The sequence below is a fragment of the Brassica napus genome, chromosome C3, assembly GCF_020379485.1.
Source record: "Brassica napus cultivar Da-Ae chromosome C3, Da-Ae, whole genome shotgun sequence".
NCBI lineage: Eukaryota > Viridiplantae > Streptophyta > Magnoliopsida > Brassicales > Brassicaceae > Brassica > Brassica napus.
Genome location: NC_063446.1, coordinates 67,336,339 through 67,357,641, shown reverse-complemented (window position 1 = coordinate 67,357,641; position 21,303 = coordinate 67,336,339). Strand labels below are relative to the sequence as shown.

Sequence of the window (21,303 nt, the reverse complement as noted above, 5' to 3'; positions counted from 1 at the left end):
TTTAGCAGCCTCAATTTCTTCTTAGCTGCAAATAAACTGCTCTACATTGTACCTGGTCGAGCCTTTTCTTCCTTTGCCTCTTCTCAAAACATTCGCAGCTTTTCACAAGCAAGGCCAGGATGATCTCGCTTCATCAGCTTCTCGAGTTGCTTGCTGCAACTGCTTCAGTAGCTCCACCATTTCCTCGCTGGCTTCCTTTCCTTGGACTCAGCAAGAACGACTTTTATCTCGTTCTCATCTTCTAGAGTAGTTATCTCTATAGATTCCATTCCTTTTCTTTGTTTGATTGAGTCAAATACTGATTTTCCTTTCTCAAGTTCCAATCCCAAGAAAGACGATTCTACCTTTAACCATTTCACTTCAGATGTTGTTTTCTCGATTTTCACATTGACTTCTTCGCGTTCCTTTTATTTTGCTCAAGGAACAGTTGTTTCCGTATTTGTATGGAACTTGTTCTGTAATGAGATATCCCTCCTTCGACTTGTATGTTTCAATATGATCATTCAAACATCAAGGAGATACGTCACAAAAGATGAAACTGGCACCAATCTATATCACCAGAGATCTCTGATCTCTTATGAACCTAAATGAGAGGTATTGTTAAAATTGTTAGTGGTTAGATCAAAAATCTTAATAACTCTGCTTTTCACTTGCATTACCATAATAATGAGTGGCAGTTGTGTATATACACAGCATCAGAGTAGATTCCAAGCTTAAGCCCTTTGCTATGAACATAACCTGATAAAGCTTTGATAATCGTAACCAGGTTTCCCTGTCAGATATATCAGAAACACATCTCATTTTCATTCTTAAATTGTCAAAACATCTCAGTAAAAAAAAACAAACAAAATCAGGTATAGAAACACTAAAAGAGATAAGTAAAACAAAGTAACGAACACCGAACACGCCGTATTTGTTATACGTATGTTGATATACTTGCAACCTATTGTAGAGAGACCACTTGAAACAAATGCATCAGTTGCTGAGAAACTCATATTATTGTTAAATATAATGATGATTAATATATCAATCTTGTATCAGATTGCTTTTCTTAATAATAGAATCAATAATCACGGGTTTGTTTGATATGAGAGTTCATTGATGTTACGCTGAAAGTGATTCTAGCTTATTCTATCTGATAAGAAAGTAATGTTTTCCTCATTTATGCAATATGCCTCAAAAAATCAATGGAAACTACACTAATAGCAAAAACATATATAAATTTTCGCAGTTGTAAAATCACAAAGAAACAAACGTTTATAATTAAGCGTAAGACAAAGATATTAGATCAGTGTGAGGTTCAATGTTCCAAATACACACTGTTTGATCAAAAGAACCATAAGCAGGCTTTGTCCCCTTGGATATTAGATAAGAATTAGCGCTGAGATCTGCCTCAGACTTCTTTCTGATCCTCACGACTCATATCCTCTACGGTTGAAGCCTTCCCTCTTCCTTTCCCTTGGATTATGTATATCCGATTTGGCTAATCCAAAGGGTCTATGCTCTACATCTAATTGACAGTAGGGAAAGAAATTAAAGTCACTGTTTTTTTCGTAAAAGAAACTTGAAATATGATACAAAAAAGTAAGCACCTACCGAATATGAAAATGTACACGCTTGTTTGGTAGATACTTTTATATCAACATATTTTCCTCCAGTTCAACGCAACATCTTAAAATCCTCATGAGATTCCTCAGCTTGACCTCATTCTTAAACGCTACCGTTCCTTGGCCCGAGTTTGTTGGCAACCTCTTCACATCTATCTCCATTCCGTTCTCCAACACGCCCTGAATAAAAACAAACAGATTGCTCCTAAGTATCACTTCACTGAACTTAAGATAATGATTGCTATTATATTCTATGCATCGCGGTTGATGTTTTTCTCTTCTTCCTTACCTTCTAACCGGATAAAACCCATATGATTCAAGCTTGTAATGAAAATAGAAGTTGTGCGTTGCTGCAGCGCTTGTGGTACAGCTCAAAGATGGCTACTCCCGAAATCTTGCCTTGACATTAGCATCACTTTCTCATACGTCTAAGAATGATGAAATCAGTTGATCGTGATCGTCCTGAGTTGAGTAAAACTAATCAAAAACCTTGTGAAACAATATGCGAGGGAAAAAAAGGAAGTGGTAGACTCACATAACAGTTCTCTGATATCTTGACCTCGCGACCGATCGTGAGTCATTCAGAGCAGCTTCACCCGATGGATATTTGAGTAATAATTAGGGCTGCCATGGAAGTGTCGAGCAACATTTATATAGAGCGCAGAAAAATCTGAAGCGAGGGTCAACACTTTGTTGAATGGGTCAGTTACGGAATTGAATGAGTGAGAGTGGATCGGGATAAACGTTGAATCGCAGAAATCAGTAACGATGCCAGTGAAGGGGAAGAGATGAAATGATATCGAAGAACATTGTGATAAGAAGAGAGTTCGGCTGATAATGGGCCACGTCCAAATATTAACAGCCCACATGAGTATGCTTTCGAAAAATCTGTATAGACTAAAAGCGGGTGTGATGTGGCATAATAAAACCTTGTGATTGGATGAATTTCCAATCCGACGTGGACACCCTAAAAAGGCTAGCTCAAGCCCTTTTAGTATAGTGTAGATTTGTCTAGCAATCAGCAGACAGAGATTTTTGAGAGCATATTATTATCTTTTTGAGTTAATTTACTCCGATATAATTTTTTGTATGCTTATGAGTCTGACGATGCGTTATACCTCTCATAATAATGGTTTGCCATGTGGTATTAATTTGCAAGTGCCAAAACTTTGTAGGGTCGGAAACACTCTAGCTCACTTGCGTCTCTATCTTAGTTTTGTTGGGATACAAGCGCAATATTTTTGCACGTTTGTTGTTTGGATAAATTATCGTGTGCCGTGGCCCGTGGCCGCATGTGTCATCAATTGATTGATTGTTTTGCTTATATGAACCCAAATGTAAAAGGATATCTACCGGATGATATATGTTGTACTTGTACATACTAATATATACAATCATCATTATCCTACAGAATTATAGATAGCAAAATTAGAAAATCGCATGAAACAAAACAAACCAACGAATGTGAAACTATCCACTCCTTTCCATAATATAAAGAGATGTTTTAGAGAAAATTTAATGTTTCATATAATAAGAGGTTTTGCTACGTTTAAAATCATTTTAACTTTACCAAAAATTGGCTAACTAATAATATTTTACTGCATTATTTATAATTGGTTAATTTATATTAAATTTATATTACTAATAGCATTATGGAACAGATGGAGTATATTAACTCAATGATATAAAACTATAATGACTCAGCTGATAATTTATATACCGTGAGTTGATTCTAATATGTCATGAGAATTTTCAAAGGTAAGAGAAAAACAAATAGATTGATAGTAACAATTTTTGTAAACAAACTTTGACGGAAAGTTATATAGTTTGAAAAGAAAAAGTAACTTCAAGTATTCAAATAGATTTGATTATAAGTTATCTATGCTGAGCTTTTAAAGCGATAATAATGAAAAAGACAAAAGGTAAACAACCTAACAAATATTCTATAGATCAAAAAAGATTTTGATATAATATACAAAAACACATCGCATATTCGGTTTTAACAAACTCATGTTAATCACATTAATTTGTGGCAACTTCTAATTAGACAGCCAATCAATTAACTTAAAGAAGTCAAACTCCAACCAATCCACACCAAATAATTGTCTTTGATGTAACGTTTCACACATTAAGGACCATCACTCCACGATCTCTCTCTAGATTTTATATAACCGAAAGGCCTCAACACAAAGTTTTGTAAAACTCAACACAATCACAAACCTTATCTTCTTCTTATTCATCGTCCATCTCTCAAAACAATGCTCTCTTTCTTCTCCGACCAGATCGACAAGCACAAAGCTGTGTCCGAAGAGGAGAAAACCCTAAACGATCTCGAACAATCCGAAGGGTCACACTTCCCTGGCGATGACTACCGTCCGTCCGATCGGAAAAACTGGATGGCCGGTCTAGATGTGGAGAAGCTAACTCTCAGCAAGATCGTATGGCCAGGGACTCACGACTCAGCCACCAACGACATCGGTATCCCTCTGGTCTCTCGTCCCTTAGCTGAGTGCCAAACGCTCTCCATATACGACCAGCTCGTTCTTGGAACACGTGTTCTGGACATCCGTGTCCAAGAGGATCGCCATATCTGCCACGGGATCTTGACGTCATACAACGTGGACGCCGTCATCGACGACGTCATCAGGTTCTTGTCGGAGACTAACTCGGAGATCATTATCCTTGAGATAAGGACCGAGTACGGACACAAAGACCCTCCAGAGTTCGAGACTTACTTGGCTGACAAGTTAGGTCAGTTCTTGATACAACAAGACGATAACTTGTTCAACAAGGCGGTATCCGAGATCTTGCCGAAAAGGGTTATTTGCATCTGGAAACCTAGAGAGTCTCCGAAGCCGAGCGGCGGCGGACTGTTATGGAACTCAGACTATCTGAAAGATAATTGGATCGATACCGATCTTCCATGGAAGAAGTTTCAGAGCAACTTGAAGCATCTGAGTGAGCAGCAACCTATATCTTCAAGAAAATATTTTTACCGCGTTGAGAATACTGTTACACCGCAAGCAGATAACCCGGTTGTTTGGGTTAAACCGGTGACTGATCGGATCCGGAAGCACGCGAGGCTGTTCATATCTCAGTGTGTTGCCAAGGGGTGTGGAGATAAGTTGCAGATTCTGTCGACGGATCTCATTGAAGAAGACTTTGTTGACGCTTGTGTTGGATTCACTCACGCAAGAATTGAAGGGAAAGTTTAATACAACTCTACATCAGCACTGGAACTAAGATTATTTTCGTTTGGGTTACGTGTGTTTTAAGTTACGCTACTTTATAAAGTGTTAAGTGTGTATCCTTTGAAAGTTTCTCATATCATAAGAGTTTCTTTTCTTGCAAAAGAACGAAACATGATCGCTATTGCTGATTTATTTATTGAATAAATAGGTCCGATATTAGTTGATCGACCATCACCTACCAGTGTATTATTTCATCGATATTAATATATACGAGTATATCAAAGAAAAAGAGTTACTTAAAGAAATGGTCCAAATGGATAAAAAAAAGAACGGCAGGACAATTGGGTTAATTGTATCTGAAAACAGTGGAAAACGAAACAGAAAAAGATGACGGGCTTACCAGATTGAATAAGGTTTTTGACCAGAAGGATGAACTTGGACAAAGCCAAGTCTCTTACCAAAAAAAATATTCAGAGTTCGTATGGAACAACAGATCTTTACAATAGAATTTGAATCTTGAACGATCTTTACACCTCTTTGTTTGATTTAACAAGCTCAAACACTAAGCTTTGGAGTTAAGGCAGAAACGCAAAGGAGCTGTAAACTCGTGAGAACAAGCCGGTCTAATACGTTCTCGTGTCTAGGGCTAGACATTTTATCCGTTAAATTTGATTTGATTCGTTATTCGTCTCAATTCGATCCGAAATTTTCGGATATCCGTAAACTTTCTAAGCAAAGAAAATAATAAAAACCAATATCCGTTGAAATCGAAGCAAATCACAAATATCAAAATTTTGAAAAGCAGAAATATATAAATATATATATATACATCTTGATTATACTTAATGTTTTAAATGTATAAGTTTATATAATTATTATTATAACATATGATTTGACAAATTCTATTCACATTATTACTTATATAAAAGTATTACATAAAAAAGAAGAGAAATATTTATAAAACAATTATAACTTTTTTCTTAAGTTTTGTGTTATTATAATTGTTAACTAAGTTTAAAATTTACAAAATATGTAGTTTCACTATTTATTTTAGTTTTTATTTTGTATATCATGCAAAAAAAATATTAAAAATAAATTTGTATTAATTTTTTAAGATTATTTATATTAATCAAAGCGGATGATATATTCATAAGTATTCGTAAATATCCGCAAATATCTATTTATTTTTCGGATATCTATTTTTCCGGATATCCGTATTTTTCCGAAGCAAAGCAAATCGAATCGAAAAATTAGATATCTGTAACATACGAAACAAATTACAAATACCTTCAAAAATCCGGATATCCGATCCGTGTCCAGCCGTGTCGCTGGAGTCTCCAGAGGGAACCAGTTGGCAAAACCAACCTCGCTTCTAGCCACTTGATCGCTTCCTTTCTCGCAAAATATACTGATGAAGCAATAAAGAATGGTGGCTCATCCAGTGCTTAGATGATGAATGTATTGCCTTTGTATTCGTATTCCCTTGATTCAAAATAGTATAACCTGGGCCGCAAGTGAGCAAAGTTCCTAACAATATCCGACTAAATTGTCTATAGTCCCCAAAATTCGAGGATCTGCCATGCAAAACATGAACTCTTCAAAGAATGTATTTTTTTTTTTGTTTCTCTCTTCATATCAATTAGGAATATGCCCAATTCCTTTCTTGCTTGAGTTCCAGCACAGACCAAGCCAAGGCAAGGTTCATTAAGGAAAATTTCCTCTAGTGAATTGTAGGGGTGGGCGTTCGGGTACCCATTCGGGTTTGGTTCGGATCTATTTGGGTTTCGGGTTTAAAAATTTCATCCAAATTCGGGTATTTCTAAATTTTGATTCGGGCTCGGTTTGGATCTTTGGAGGTTTGGTTCGAGTTCGGATAGCCCATTTAAATTATTTTTAAAATTTTAATATTCATTATATGCTTAAAATTTCTCAAAACCTATAAAATAAAATAATATATTACATATAAATTTGTATAATATATGTCAAAATACCTAAAATTAACATATAAATTGGTTTGATTTGAATATTTGGATAGAAAATCAATAGATATTTCAAGTATTTTGGTGGTTTGAATATCTTTTAGCTATTTTAGATATTTAAATTTTGACTATTTATGTATATTTTCAAGTATTTTTGACAACTTAGAGTATCTTATATATTTTGGATGTTTTTAATATATATTAAATCTAAAAAAGTAATATATTTAGGTATATAAATCTATTTCGGTTACATTCGTGTATCCGAGATACTTCGGTTCGGGTCGGGTTCGGGTTCGATTCGGTTTGGGTTCGGGTTCGGTTCTTTAGATACCAAAATTTTGAACCCGTTCGTATATTTAATCAATTTCGATTCGGATTCGGTACTACTTTTTCGGATCGGGTTCGGTTCGGTTCGGTTCTTCGGATAATATGGATTGTGACAATAATGTGGATAAACACATGAAGAAGAGGAAATTATAAAATGCAAATGGGCTTAAGATATCATAATCCTTTTAGGATATAGTAAATCATCTACTATAATAAAGAAGCAGGCGACACTCAATTGGCAATCCAAAAGATAAGAACAATGAGAGATAGAGAGATCAAGTTGCTAGCAAAATAACAAGAGTGTTTTTTTGCTTTGGTTATTACCTTGTGATCTTTATTTTTGTTCTTGAGAAACATTAGTTATTCCTTTGCGAGTGAATAAAAGATAAGTTTTGGTATCAAGTTTATTCCAAGTTCTATAGCACAAAGTAGGTTTGAATCCTAACAATACCGGATGACAATGCAATATGCAAAGACAAATGGGATGGAAAGAAGGACAGTTTCCATCCAGCCCACTCTTATAAGGGCTGCTCCGTAAAGAAAATGGACTGCTGCGTCCAGTTCTGTTTTTTTTCTACAGAACCATTCACTTGTCAGAACCGGCCTCGACAATGTTTGGGTTCCAAAACAAAATTTACAAGTGGGAAAATATAAATAATTCGAAGAAATCATATCTATTGAATTAGTTATCTCAAAGCCTCTAAATGAATATTGAAGTATTGATCAATTCGTTTAGTTATGATAATAGAAAATACTGGATTATATAAATAGTTTATATACACTACACAAAACAGAAATTTTACTATGATTTTCTAAGAACAAGTACAAGAGTTTCTATGAGTATTCTAACAAAGATTTATTATAGAATGTTCACATATCAGAAATTTTGCTAAAGTTTCTAGGAACAAGAACAAAAACTTATTAGAGAGTTGGATTATATATATAGTTTATATACACATATCGGAATTTCGTTAAGTTTCTAGCCTTATTCGGAAACTCGTTAGGCGCTACGCGTGCGGCACACACGGGCCTAGCGATTTATTGGAAAAGCGGAAAAAAATCGGGGAGTACGCGGGATGGGATTTTTTGTACTTTTATATGTAAAATATCATATTTTAAACATATAATACAAATATTTATATAATAAATATTTATTAAAGTCATACATTTTATACATATAATACACAATTTATACGTAAAATACAAAAAATTGTATAATACGTGTTTATGAAGAATACATTGGTACTAAAAGTCATAGATTTATAAATACATACCAATTAGATCACAAAATATAATTGTACTTCTTTTAGTTCACATCCATTACAAATAGTTTAATATATTTTAACTATATTTATCTTTAAATTATCAAAATTAAAATAATTTTACTATAATTTATGTAATATAATTTTTAATATAAAATAATACATGCAAAACATAATAATTAAGTGTATGAAAAAATATAATTAGAATTAATTGTATAATTAGAGCTTATGGTTGATTGGGATTGTGAAAAATAAAGAAAGAAATAAAATAAAAATGTTGGAGCACGTGGTTTTCTTCTTCGTTTGCTAATCATCCAACCCAGCCATAGAAAAGGTCTGAAATCACCACCGATTACGCGCCGGGTTCTCCACTTCCACGGTCCAGGCGGACACAAATCAGACCACCGCGTAACATCACCGATCCGCATGAACTCGCCACGCTCCATCTCTGATTACCGTTTTCTCGGCCGTGTAATCGGTGATGCGGCCGAGTTTTAGAACAAGGGTTTCTAGTAACAAGAACAAAAAAAATATTAGAGAGCAGGATTATATATATATATATATATTTTTTATATACACATATCGGAAATTTCGCTAAGTTTCTAGGAACAAGAACAAACAAATATTAGAGAGTTGAATTATATATATAGTTTATATACTCATATCGGAAATTTTGCTAAGTTACTAGGAACAAGAACAAAAACATATTAGAGGGTTGGATTATATATATAGTTTATATACACATATTGGAAATTTCGCTAAGTTTCTAGAAACAAGAACAAAAAAATATTAGAGAATTGGATTATATATAGTTTATATACATATATCAGAAATTTTGCTAAGTTTCTAAGACCAAGAAAAGAAAAATAGAGAGTTGGATTATATATATAGTTTATGTACACGTATCAGAATTTTATCTAAGTTTATAGGAACAAGAACAAAAAAATATTAGAGAGTTGGATTTTATATATAGTTTATATAAACTTATCAAAAAAATTCGCTAAGTTTGGAACAAGAACAAAAAAATATTAGAAAGTTGGATTATATATATATAGTTTATATACACATATCAGAAGTTTTGGCTAAGTTTCTAGAAACAAGAACAAAAAATTAGTAGAGAGTTGGATTATATATAGTTTATATACACATATATATATATCGGAAATTTCGCTAAGTTTCTAGGAACAGGAAAAAAATAGAGAGTTGGATTATACATATTTATATATATATATATATATATATATATATATATATATATATATATAGTTTATATACACATATCGAAAATTTCGCTAAGTTTCTAGGAACAAGAAAAAAAATAGAGAGTTGGATTAAGTATATAGTTTATATACACATATCGGAAATTTCGTTAAGTTTCTAGGAACAAGAACAAAAAAATATTAGAGAGTAGGATTATATATATATATATATATATTATATACACATATCGGAAATTTCGCTAAGTTTCTAGGAACAAGAACAAAAAAACATTAGAGGGTTGAATTATATATGTAGTTTATATACACATATCAGAAATTTTTCTAAGTTTCTAGGAACAAGAACAAAAGATAATAGAGGGTTGGGTTATATATATAGTTTATATACACATATTGGAAATTTCGCTAAGTTTCTAGAAACAAGAACAAAAAAATATTAGAGAGTTGGATTATATATAGTTTATATACACATATCAGAAATTTTGCTAAGTTTCTAAGAACAAGAAAAAAAAAATAGGGAGTTGGATTATATATATAGTTTATATACCACATATCAGAATTTTTGCTAAGTTTCTAGGAACAAGAACAAAAAAAATATTAGAGAGTTGGATTATATATAGTTTATATACAATCAGAAATTTTGCTAAGTTTGGAACAAGAACAAAAAAAATATTAGAGAGTTGGATTATATATATAGTTTATATACACATATCGGAAGTTTCACTAAGTTTAGAGAGTTGGATTATATATAGTTTATATACACATATCGGAAATTTTGCTAAGTTTCTAGGAACAAGAAAAAAAATAAGGAGTTGGATTATATATATATATATAGTTTATATACACATATCGAAAATTTTGCTAAGTTTCTAAGAACAAGGAAAAAAAATAGAGAGTTGGATTATATATATATATATATATATATAGTTTATATACACAAATCGGAAATTTTTGCTAAGTTTCTAGGAACAAGAACAAAAAAATATTAGAGAGTTGAATTATATATAGTTTATATACACATTTAGGAAATTTCGCTAAGTTTGGAACAAGAACAAAAAAAATATTAGAGAATTGGATTATATATATAGTTTATGTACACATATCGGAAGTTTCGCTAAGTTTCTAGAAACAAGAGAAAAAAGTTATTAGAGAGTTGGATTATATATAGTTTATATACACATATCGGAAATTTTGCTAAGTTTCTAGGAACAAAAAAAAAATAGAGAGTTGGATTATATATATAGTTTATATACACATATCAGAAATTTAGCTAAGTTTCTTGGAACAAGAACAAAACAAATATTAGCGAGTTGGATTTTATATATAGTTTATATAATACATATCGGAAATTTCGCTAAGTTTGGAACAAGAACAAAAAAAATATTAGAGAGTTGGATTATTTATATAGTTTATATCCACATATCGGAAGTTTTGTTAAGTTTCTAGAAACAAAAACACAAAATTATTAGAGAGTTGGATTATATATAGTTTATATACACATATTGGAAATTTCGTTAAGAAGAAAAAAAATAGAGAGTTGATTATATATATTGTTTATTTACACATATCGGAAATTTTGCTAAGCTTTTAGGAACAGGAACAAAAAAATATTAGAAATTTGAATTATATATATAGTTTATATACATATATCGGAAATTTCTCTAAGTTTGGAACAAAAACAAAAAAAAAATATTAGAGAGTTGGATTATAACAAGAACAAAAAAAATATATTAGAGAGTTGGATTATAACAAGAACAAACAAAATATTAGAGAGTTGGATTACATCTATAGTTTATATACACATGTCGGAAGTTTCGCTAAATTTCTAGGAACAAGAACAAAAAATAATTAGAGAGTTAGATTATATATATAGTTTATATATATATATATATATCGGAAATTTTGCTAAGTTTCTAGGAGCAAAAACAAAACAATTATTAGAAAGTTGGATTATATATATATATATATATATATATATATATAGTTTATATACACATATATATATAGGAAATTTTGGTTTGCCAACAACTTCATATATTATAAACAACAACAAATTAATTTTGGTTTGCCAACAACTTCATATATTATAAACAACAACAAAATAGTTTTGGATTATATATATATATAGTTTATATACACATATCGGAAATTTAGCTAAGTTTCTAGGAACAAGAACAAAAAAAATATTAGAGAGTTGGATTATAAATATAGTTTATATACACATATCGGAAATTTCCCTAAATTTCTGGGAACAAGAATAAAAAAATTATTAGAGAGTTAGATTATATATATAGTTTATTTACTCATATCGGAAATTTAACTAAGTTTCTAGGAACAAGAACAAAAAAATATTAGAGAGTTAAATTATATATATATATATATATATATATATTATATTGACATATGGGAAATTTCGCTTAAAGATTTCGCAAGTGATCTTACTAAATTGTCTATAGCCCCTGAAAATTTCAGGGTCTTTTGTACTTCTCAAACATCTAAAACATCAACTCCTTAAAGATTATGCATTATTCTTTGTTTGTTATCTCTTCACTAGGTGCGAATCCGCACAACTAGTGGGAACTAATATATATGCCAATAATTTTTTATATTAATGTTAATTTTTATTTAAATTTATTAAATTAAATATTTTTTTGAATGGCCTTAAATATATATATATATATATATATATATATATATATATATATATGTTGTACATGAATGTTATAAAGTATATATCTCCAATATTCATAATGGCAAATTATTTGTTAAATTTCATTTTCTGTTTTATCTTTTATTTAAAGGGTGAAAATTTTGAATCAAAATCTTCTTTAGTAATAATCCAACTATCATTAGTCAACTTGGATTTGAAATCATAATCACGTGTCAATCACTTCTTCCAATTGTGGATTGAAAAGAATATCAGTGGTATTGAAAGCATTAGACACATTCACAATACATAAAACATAAACAAAATAACAATACCCAATAAACATTATACATTATCAACAATTTAGACATTAAATAATATGACGAAAAACAAAAATAATAAATTACAAAACATGTGTTACTCATATAGTATAATGACAAATAAATATGTATTAAGATAAAATCATTTTAATTTTACTGAACTAAATATAAAATAAACTTAACTGTGATATTATCTCTAAAATTTGTTAATATTTATTTATTTTTTATCCCAAATATTTATATTGATAAATTATCATCTAAAGCATTAAAATTGTTTATTAAAAATAATGAATCACCCTAAAATTATGGATAACATGACAAATCAGAAAATTCAATTCTAAAAAATAAGTATTGATTGATTGATATCAGACGAAAATGTAACATGCAAAGACAATTTGGATGAAAAGAGGGACAGTTTCTGTGTAGCCCAATCTGATCAGAGGTGCTCCGTTTAGCAAAATGGACTGCTGCTTCGAGTTTTGATATTTCTATAGAACCATGCACTGGTCAGAAGCCGACGTCAACAATGTTTGGCTCCTAAACAAATTATTTTTGGCCCAATATTAATTGAATTTTGTTTAAAAAAATAAGCAAATTTATAAGTGGGAAAATCCAAATCATTTTGAAGAAGACATATCTATTGAATTAGTTATCTCAAAGCCTGAAAAATGTATACTCGAATATTGATCAATTCATTCGTTTTTTTTTGCCATCAACGATTTGATTTAATCAAGACTAGCTTAACTAAATTGGGAACTCTATGTTTATCTGGACAACGTAAAATGACTAACTTCGAACACGAACTTATCCGTCCTTGTATTTTAAATCATGGGTACATACGTAATCTCAAACATATTGAAACTTCCCTTCATTCATTGTATTTTTTTTGTTTTAAAACTATCTTTACCAATCGAGAACAATACGTAAAAAAAGTCACATGAAATTATCTGAAATTTTCATCATCCAAATGAGAACTTTAAACTTGGGGTGTAAGAGTGAGATGCCAGATCTTGTATTTCTTGTTTCTATCAAACCATCAAAACATTGTAGTGTACTATACCAATTTTGTCATCCAAACATGTCTTTGTCCTTTCAAGATTCATCCGTAAGATTTAGGTGGTGTGCTTTGGTTTCCTCTTCCCTAGTGATTGAGGTTTTCTGTTTATGCAAAGTGCAAAATATCTCTAGGATTTTTGTCGATACTGTTAAAGACCTTATCAATTTCTACTATAATATCGAAGCAAGTAATGATTATCAACATCTAAAACAAGTAGTCCATGTTAGACCAAAACCATTAGAAACAGGAAATCATTAAAATAATTAAGAACAAGAGTTTATAAGAGCATTCTAACAAAGATTTATTTGGGAAAGTTAGGTTATACATTTATATACACCAACAACTTCATATATTCTATATGGGTTTTAGAAGACCAAAGTTTTTAAAGACGGAGAGTTGGTCAACTTTTAGATAAGCCAATCGTTAGGTTGAGAAGCCAACACAAAGAGGCAACAAAGCAAATTGTCATTTTTTTATAAGACATTCACGCCATTCCATTTTTATTACTGACGACCCAAGACAAAGTTCTTATCTCTCATTTTCTCTCAAAGATGGATTTTTTCAAAAATTTGGCAGACTCTTTTGTAAAAGAAGTGGTCGATCCAACGGTATCTTTTGCAGAAGATTCTGCAAGAACTGTCGCAAGAGAAGTGGTCGATCCAACAGTATCTTTTGCAGAAGATTCTGCAAGAACTGTTGTAAGAGAAGTGGTAGATCCAACAGTAGCTTTTGTAGAAGATTCTGCAAGAACTGTTGCAAGAGAAGTGATAGATCCGACAGTATCTTTTGCTGAAGATTCTGCAAAAACTGTTGTAAGAGAAGTGGTAGATCCAACAGTGGCTTTTGTAGAAGATTCTGCAAGAACCGTTGTAAGAGAAGTGATAGATCCGGCCGTAGCGTTCATCGAAACCCAGTTCCAGCGGCCACGAGACGTCATTGAGCAAGAAAAAATCCTAGACAATCTCCTCGCATCCAACGGTTCACGTTTCCCTGGCGACGACTACCATTCCCCCGACCGGAAAAACTGGATGGCCCATCTCTCCGTAGAGAAACTGACTCTTAACAAGATCGTATGGCCAGGGACGCACGACTCAGCCACGAACGGAATCGGGATAGACGTGGTAACTCGTCCCTTGGGTGAGTGCCAAACGCTCTCCATCTACGAGCAGCTAGTTCGTGGAACACGACTCCTCGACGTCCGTGTACAAGAGGATCGCCATATCTGCCACGGGATCTTGGCGTCATACAAAGTGGACTTCGTCATCGACGACGTCATCAGATTCTTGTCGGAGACTCACTCGGAGATCATTATCCTAGAGATAAGGACGGAGTACGGACACAGAGACCCTCCGGAGTTTGAAAGTTACTTGACTAACAAGTTAGGTCAATTCTTGATACACCAAAACGATAACTTGTTCAACAAGTCATTATCCGAGATCTTGCCGAAAAGGGTTATTTGCATTGGCGGAGGCAGAAAATATTTCTGTTGGGGGCAAAAAAAAAAGGTATGCGAGCAAAAAATAATTATGAGTGGGGACATCATATAGATTGAGCTTTAAGTTACACTATTTTTTTAATCTTGTTGGGTTCATTGCCCCCATGTTGTTGCATGTGGCTCCGCCACTGGTTATTTGCATCTGGAAACCTAGAGAGTCCCCAAGGCCGAGCCGCGGTGGACTTCTCTGGAACTATGACTATCTAAAAGATAACTGGATCGATACGGATCTTCCATGGACGAAGTTTCAAAGCAATATGAACCATTTGAAAGACCAACCATCGTTATCTTCTAGAAGATTCTTTTACCGGGTTGAGAATACACTTACGCCACAAGCAGATAACGTGGTTGTGTGGGTCAGACCCGTGACTGATCGTATCCGAAGGTACGCAAGGCTCTTCATCTCTAGATGTAAAGCCGAGGGATGTATAGATAAGTTGCAGATTTTTTCGACGGATTTTATCGATGAGGATTTCGTTGATGCCTGCGTTGGGCTTACATACGCTAGAATCAATGGAAGAATTTGATTATATGTACTACACTGAACGATCGTTGATCTCTTTGATGTAACACGAATATGATATAAACTTAGAAATGTGCTATTTTGGAGATTTGCTTTTTCTTTTCTTGCTTGCCTTTTCTTTTTTTGACATCTCCTTGCTTGCTTGCCTTTTAAATATATTTACTTTATGCTTTCGACGTGTAGATGTTTGCTTTTTGTATATACAGTATAACATCTATAAATTAATACTCAATAAATTAATAATCTTTATAAATTAATAAATTTCGTCGTCTCAATTTGGACCGATGTAAAATATGACACAAATCGATAAAATAATAAGATAATAATATTTTTAAAACTCCCATGTAAATATATAGTCTCATTAAAATCAGAAATTAATAATCTATATATATATATATTTTATATAAATACAAACTAAACATTATATTGTTGGTTTTATAATCACAATGATAATACTTCTATTTTTCTTAATATTTTAATATATTTTGATAATATTTAGTAAAATTATATCGAAAACCACATAACAATTCTATGAAACATAAATATATATATCAAATAAGATAATAAAATAATATCAAAGTTAAATTTATAAAATTTAAATAATTTATATACGGTAAAATCGAATATTTTCTTATTTTATTAATAAAAATATTAAAAAATAGAAAAAAACTAAAAAAAGAAACTTTTTTAAATTAATATCTATAAATTAATAAAATTTTAAAGTTCCAACATTATTAATTTATAGAGGTTCTACAGTATGTTTTTATATCCATGTAAACATATTTCTTTGTCAGGGAACGTGTAAATTATATAGTATAAAATATGTAATGAATTGTATTAATATTTTTGGTAAATACACAACGATATTTTACCACCAAAAAAATACAACGATATATGTAGTGTTACAACTTACAAGTTACAAGAGACTGAAATGAATTAATATCAAGAAACATATACAGTAAAAACTCTATAAATTAATAATGTTGGGACTATGGTATTTTATTAATTTATATAGTTATTAATTTACAAAAGGTTTACTTTTTTAGATTTTTTCTCTATTTCTGAATATTTTTATTTATAAAATACAAATATAATTGATTTTACTGTATATACATTAATTAAATTTTATAAATTAGACTTTCATATTGTTTTAGTATATTATTTGGTGTATATTTTTATGTTTCATAGAATTCAAATGTGGTTTTCGATATAATTTTACTAAATATTATCAAAATATATTGAAATTTTAAGAAAAATAGAAATAATTTTATTGTGAATATACGACCAACAATATAATATTTAGTTTGTATTTATTTAAAATGTATATATAGATAGATTTTTAATTTATGATTTTAATGGGACCATAGATTTACATAGGATTTTCTAAAAATTATTATCTTATTATTTTATCGATATGTGTCATATTTTAAACCGACCCAACTTGGAACTGGATCAATTTATTAATTTATAGTGTTTATTAATTTATCGAGTATTAATTTATAGAGTTTCTACTGTTTGATGTCATAAATTACACATATTATAACCCTCTGAACATATTTCACTGGTATTAATCTTGTAAACCATTTGAAAAGTACCTCATGAGTCATGAATCATGATTCTTGTAAATAATTCGAACAGTACGGCATTTGGGGGACCATATCATAACGTAAATGCATTCAGTTTAATTCTGAAGTGTTTGCTAATATGATTTATGATTCGCGTTGCATGCTGATTGTAGATTTGAGCTAGCATACGATTAGATTGTTAATTGTCGAAGACGTAAAAAAAACTTTCTGAATAATTTAGATGAAACACTAGACTAACCTATTTCTGTACATGCTTTAACCATTTAAGTTTTGTACAAATTTACAAAATTTTAAAATAGGAAAATAGGATACGTTTATTAAAGAGGGACAAAGTCGTGTCCTTGACTGTGTTATGCTATACCGTAGTTTGCTTGCATCCAAACGTACCAAGAATCATGACTCATCAATAAACTCTTCGCAGTTAGACCCAATGCATTTATGTAATGACCCACCACACGTCGTGCCAACTTGGAAAGAACCGAACGTTACACATATGAATGTGGCCTTGGTTACAGGACGTTGGACACTACTGGTCTTACTTTTAGTATCCATAATAATCAAATCTTAGTACGGATGGACTTATAGAATAATTGAAACATTTTTTTCTTAATTTATACGAAAAGTATCAAAACATTCTTAATATGAACGTATAGACGTATATATGTTTGCATTGAAACATGGTCAATTAGTGTTGAGAGACAAAGTTATGTTTGTACTTAGTTCTTTTTTTGTTTTAAGTTTGTACTTGTTCCTCCAGCTCTTATCGAATATTTTGGTTTTGTCCACGCTTGTATTAAGCGGTTCAAACACCATACTCTATTTAGTATTTATGTTACGTCTAATTTATCATAACCTCAAATACCATACCTCAAAAAATCATATTTTATCAAAAACATATAAAAACTTTACCATACTATATGACTAAACTATATATTACGCATTACGTATTACGTACTCTTATTCCATAATTTTTTTTTTTTTTTTTTTTTTTGTAATCCAGGGTTCCCCGCTTCGCGGATCAATCCCTGGGCCCGGTCAGGCAGCAGGCCAACTTTACCCGGGAAGTTTTTCCCTGAGCCCGAAGGCCCAGTACCCGCTTTGGTGTCCAGATGAGGCAGAGTAGTTTCCGCATGGGGGGATCGAACCCGGATGGTGGTTACCACCACAGGCCCGTCCTTCCACTTGGACTACCTCGTCCGGACTTATTCCATAATTTCAGTCAGCATTAGACCGTTATATATAACCTCTAGCCAAGCTCAACGTCTAATTTTAGAAGCTTTCCTTCTTCCTTGTAAATCTCGGAGAAATTAACGTTTCACCTATATTTCATTTCTCTCTTCCTCTCTCCGCCGTCGTCTCCGGCCATAAACGCCACCAACATCAACGTCATATTACTTATCTTGATTGGTTCTCATGGCTGATATCGTGAAACAGATTTTAGTGAGACCTATTCAATTAGCGGATCAGATAACCAAAGCAGCCGACGAGGCTTACTCCTTCCGACAAGAATGTCTAGAGGTCAAAGCCAAGACCGAAAAGCTAGCCGGTCTCCTCCGTCAAGCGGCGCGTGCAAGCAACGACCTCTACGAACGTCCCACGCGCCGCATCATCGACGACACGGAGCAAGTCCTCTTCAAAGCCATAGCCCTCGTCGAGAAATGCCGCGCCACGGGGCTGATGAAACGCCTCTTCACCATCATCCCCGCCGCCGCGTTTAGAAAGATCACGATGCAGTTAGAGAATTCGCTCGGAGACGTATCTTGGCTCCTCCGTGTCTCCGCCTCGGGGGACGACCGTGACGACGAGTACTTAGGTGGTCTCCCTCCTATCGCTGCAAACGAACCTATCCTCTGTTTGATATGGGAGCAAGTCGCTATCCTCTTCACAGGCTCCCTCGACGACCGTTCCGACGCGGCGGCTTCCCTCGTGTCGCTCGCACGTGACAATGATCGATACGGGAGGTTGATTATTGAAGAAGGTGGGGTGCCTCCGTTGTTGAAACTCGCTAAAGAAGGGAAACTTGAAGGGCAAGAAAACGCGGCTCGGGCCATTGGTTTATTAGGGCGAGACCCTGAGAGCGTCGAGCAGATCGTTAACTCAGGTGTGTGTCAAGTCTTTGCGAAGATTCTCAAAGAAGGTCATATGAAGGTTCAGACCGTTGTTGCATGGGCTGTGTCGGAACTAGCATCTAATCATCCCAAATGTCAAGACCATTTCGCTCAGAACAACATCATACGCTTCCTCGTGAGCCATCTCGCTTTCGAGACGGTTCAGGAGCATAGCAAATACGCTATCGTGAGTAACAAGCAAAGTTTGTCTTCGATCCACACGGTTGTGATGGCTAGCAACACGAACCCGAGTGATAAGAACCACGACCAGGATGAGACAAACAGCAATATTTCACATCCTATGAGTAACCAAACACCGAGCCAGATGCACAGTTTGGTTGCAAACACGTTTGCAATAAAGGGTTCTGGTTCAGGTTCGGGTTCGGGTACTAATAAGAATCAGACGAAACAAAGTAATCAACAACACCAGCATCATACAAAAGGTGGTCCAGCTCCTAGAGGGAACAATCCAACACATGTTTCTTTGATGGGGACAAGCATTAAAGGAAGAGAGTATGAGGATCCAGAAACTAAAGCTCAGATGAAAGCAATGGCCGCAAGAGCATTATGGCAACTCTCAAGAGGGAATCTCCAAATATGTAGAAGCATAACAGAGTCAAGAGCGTTACTCTGTTTCGCGGTTCTGTTAGAGAAAGGAGACGATGAAGTCAAGTCATATTCTGCATTAGCAATGATGGAGATCACTGATGTTGCTGAGCAATATTCGGAGCTAAGACGCTCAGCCTTCAAACCAACCTCTCCTGCTGCTAAAGCTGTGGTTGAACAGCTACTAAAAGTGATCGAAAACGAAGTACCGGACCTTCTAATCCCGTGTGTCAAATCGATAGGTAGTCTCTCAAGAACGTTCCGTGCAACGGAGACAAGAATCATTGCACCACTTGTGAAGCTTCTTGATGAAAGAGAAGCTGAGGTTGCAATGGAAGCAGCCGTGGCGCTTATCAAGTTCGCATGTACTGAGAATTTCTTGCGCGATAACCACTCTAAGGCCATCATAGCAGCAGGAGGTGCAAAGCATTTGATTCAGCTGGTGTACTTTGGAGAACAGATGGTTCAAGCCCCGGCTTTGGTACTACTATGTTACATCGCATTGAATGTACCTGACAGTGAGACTCTAGCGCAAGAAGAGGTTCTTGTTGTGCTTGAATGGTCGACAAAGCAATCTCATTTGGTTGAAGCACCGACGATTGATGAGATTTTGCCAGAAGCAAAGAGTAGATTGGAGCTTTATCAATCTAGAGGGTCAAGAGGATTTCATTGATGAGCTTCACTCTCTAGTATGAACATTCTCTTTTTGTTTTCTTCTTTGATGTGTTCTATTCGTCTTCTCCAATGTTTGATGATACTCGTTGTATATACATTGGTGATGCTCATAGACATTGTTTTAAGTGTATAGAATGTGTTGTAAGTCAAAACTATATATTTATTTTAGGTTATTATATATAGGATAGTCTCATGTGTTATGTGGATTTCAATTTTATCAGGCTAATTTCATAGTATTTTGTTTGTCAATACATGGTTTATGACCTTTCTGCCATTGTTGAAGAGTGTCTAGCCTTTTTGGTTGCACATGTTCTGACCTCTGTATAGGCATTTCAAAGTTTGTCTACAAGTCAGACTGTCAAGAACTCATTCACCTTTTTCAGAGAATAGGTCAAATGATGTTCATCGGATCTATTCGCTATTCGATATCTTGGTTGTTGATGATTTGTATCTTCATCTTGTATTTCATTTGGCATGTTATATGGCTCTTGTGGTGGCTGGTTATGCCTTTTTATCTTGTAATATTTCCTCCTCTAATGGAGTTTGAAACTCTAAATGAATGAATGGAAGTATGGTTTGTCCAAAAAAGTACATGGTTTATGTTTTCCAATTTTTAATGTTCCATTTTCTAAGTACATTATTTGGATAGTTTACAAACAAAATGTGTGATTAACAGAGAAAGTGCATAAAAAAGTAAACAACA

General features: G+C 33.2%; 3 protein-coding genes across 3 annotated transcripts; all 3 read left to right on the top strand.

Moving 5' to 3' along the window:
- Window positions 1-3,776: 3,776 nt before the first annotated feature.
- On the top strand, window positions 3,777-5,039 carry LOC111213230 (PI-PLC X-box domain-containing protein DDB_G0293730-like). Its single transcript, XM_022714923.2, has one exon. The coding sequence runs from the start codon at window positions 3,866-3,868 to the stop codon at window positions 4,820-4,822; it is 957 nt and encodes a 318-aa protein (XP_022570644.1). The 5' UTR covers window positions 3,777-3,865; the 3' UTR covers window positions 4,823-5,039.
- Window positions 5,040-13,484: 8,445 nt separating this feature from the next.
- On the top strand, window positions 13,485-15,660 carry LOC106421743. The gene is made up of 2 exons (XM_013862575.2): window positions 13,485-15,057; window positions 15,233-15,660. The coding sequence occupies exons 1-2, from the start codon at window positions 14,159-14,161 to the stop codon at window positions 15,627-15,629; spliced, it is 1,296 nt and encodes a 431-aa protein (XP_013718029.2). The 5' UTR covers window positions 13,485-14,158; the 3' UTR covers window positions 15,630-15,660.
- Window positions 15,661-18,434: 2,774 nt separating this feature from the next.
- LOC106421796 lies at window positions 18,435-20,846 on the top strand. Its single transcript, XM_013862612.3, has one exon. It carries the CDS (start codon window positions 18,625-18,627, stop codon window positions 20,596-20,598), a length of 1,974 nt encoding a protein of 657 aa, XP_013718066.2. The 5' UTR covers window positions 18,435-18,624; the 3' UTR covers window positions 20,599-20,846.
- The last annotated feature ends 457 nt before the right edge of the window (window positions 20,847-21,303 follow it).

Bases quoted from the DNA above. Each gene is read 5' to 3' on its own strand.
- LOC106421743 (XM_013862575.2), top strand. From the start codon at position 14,159: ATGGATTTTTTCAAAAATTTGGCAGACTCTTTTGTAAAAGAAGTGGTC. The intron at 15,058-15,232 runs GGTTATTTGCAT...GGCTCCGCCACT, and splicing joins TCCGAGATCTTGCCGAAAAG to GGTTATTTGCATCTGGAAAC.
- LOC106421796 (XM_013862612.3), top strand. From the start codon at position 18,625: ATGGCTGATATCGTGAAACAGATTTTAGTGAGACCTATTCAATTAGCG.
- LOC111213230 (XM_022714923.2), top strand. From the start codon at position 3,866: ATGCTCTCTTTCTTCTCCGACCAGATCGACAAGCACAAAGCTGTGTCC.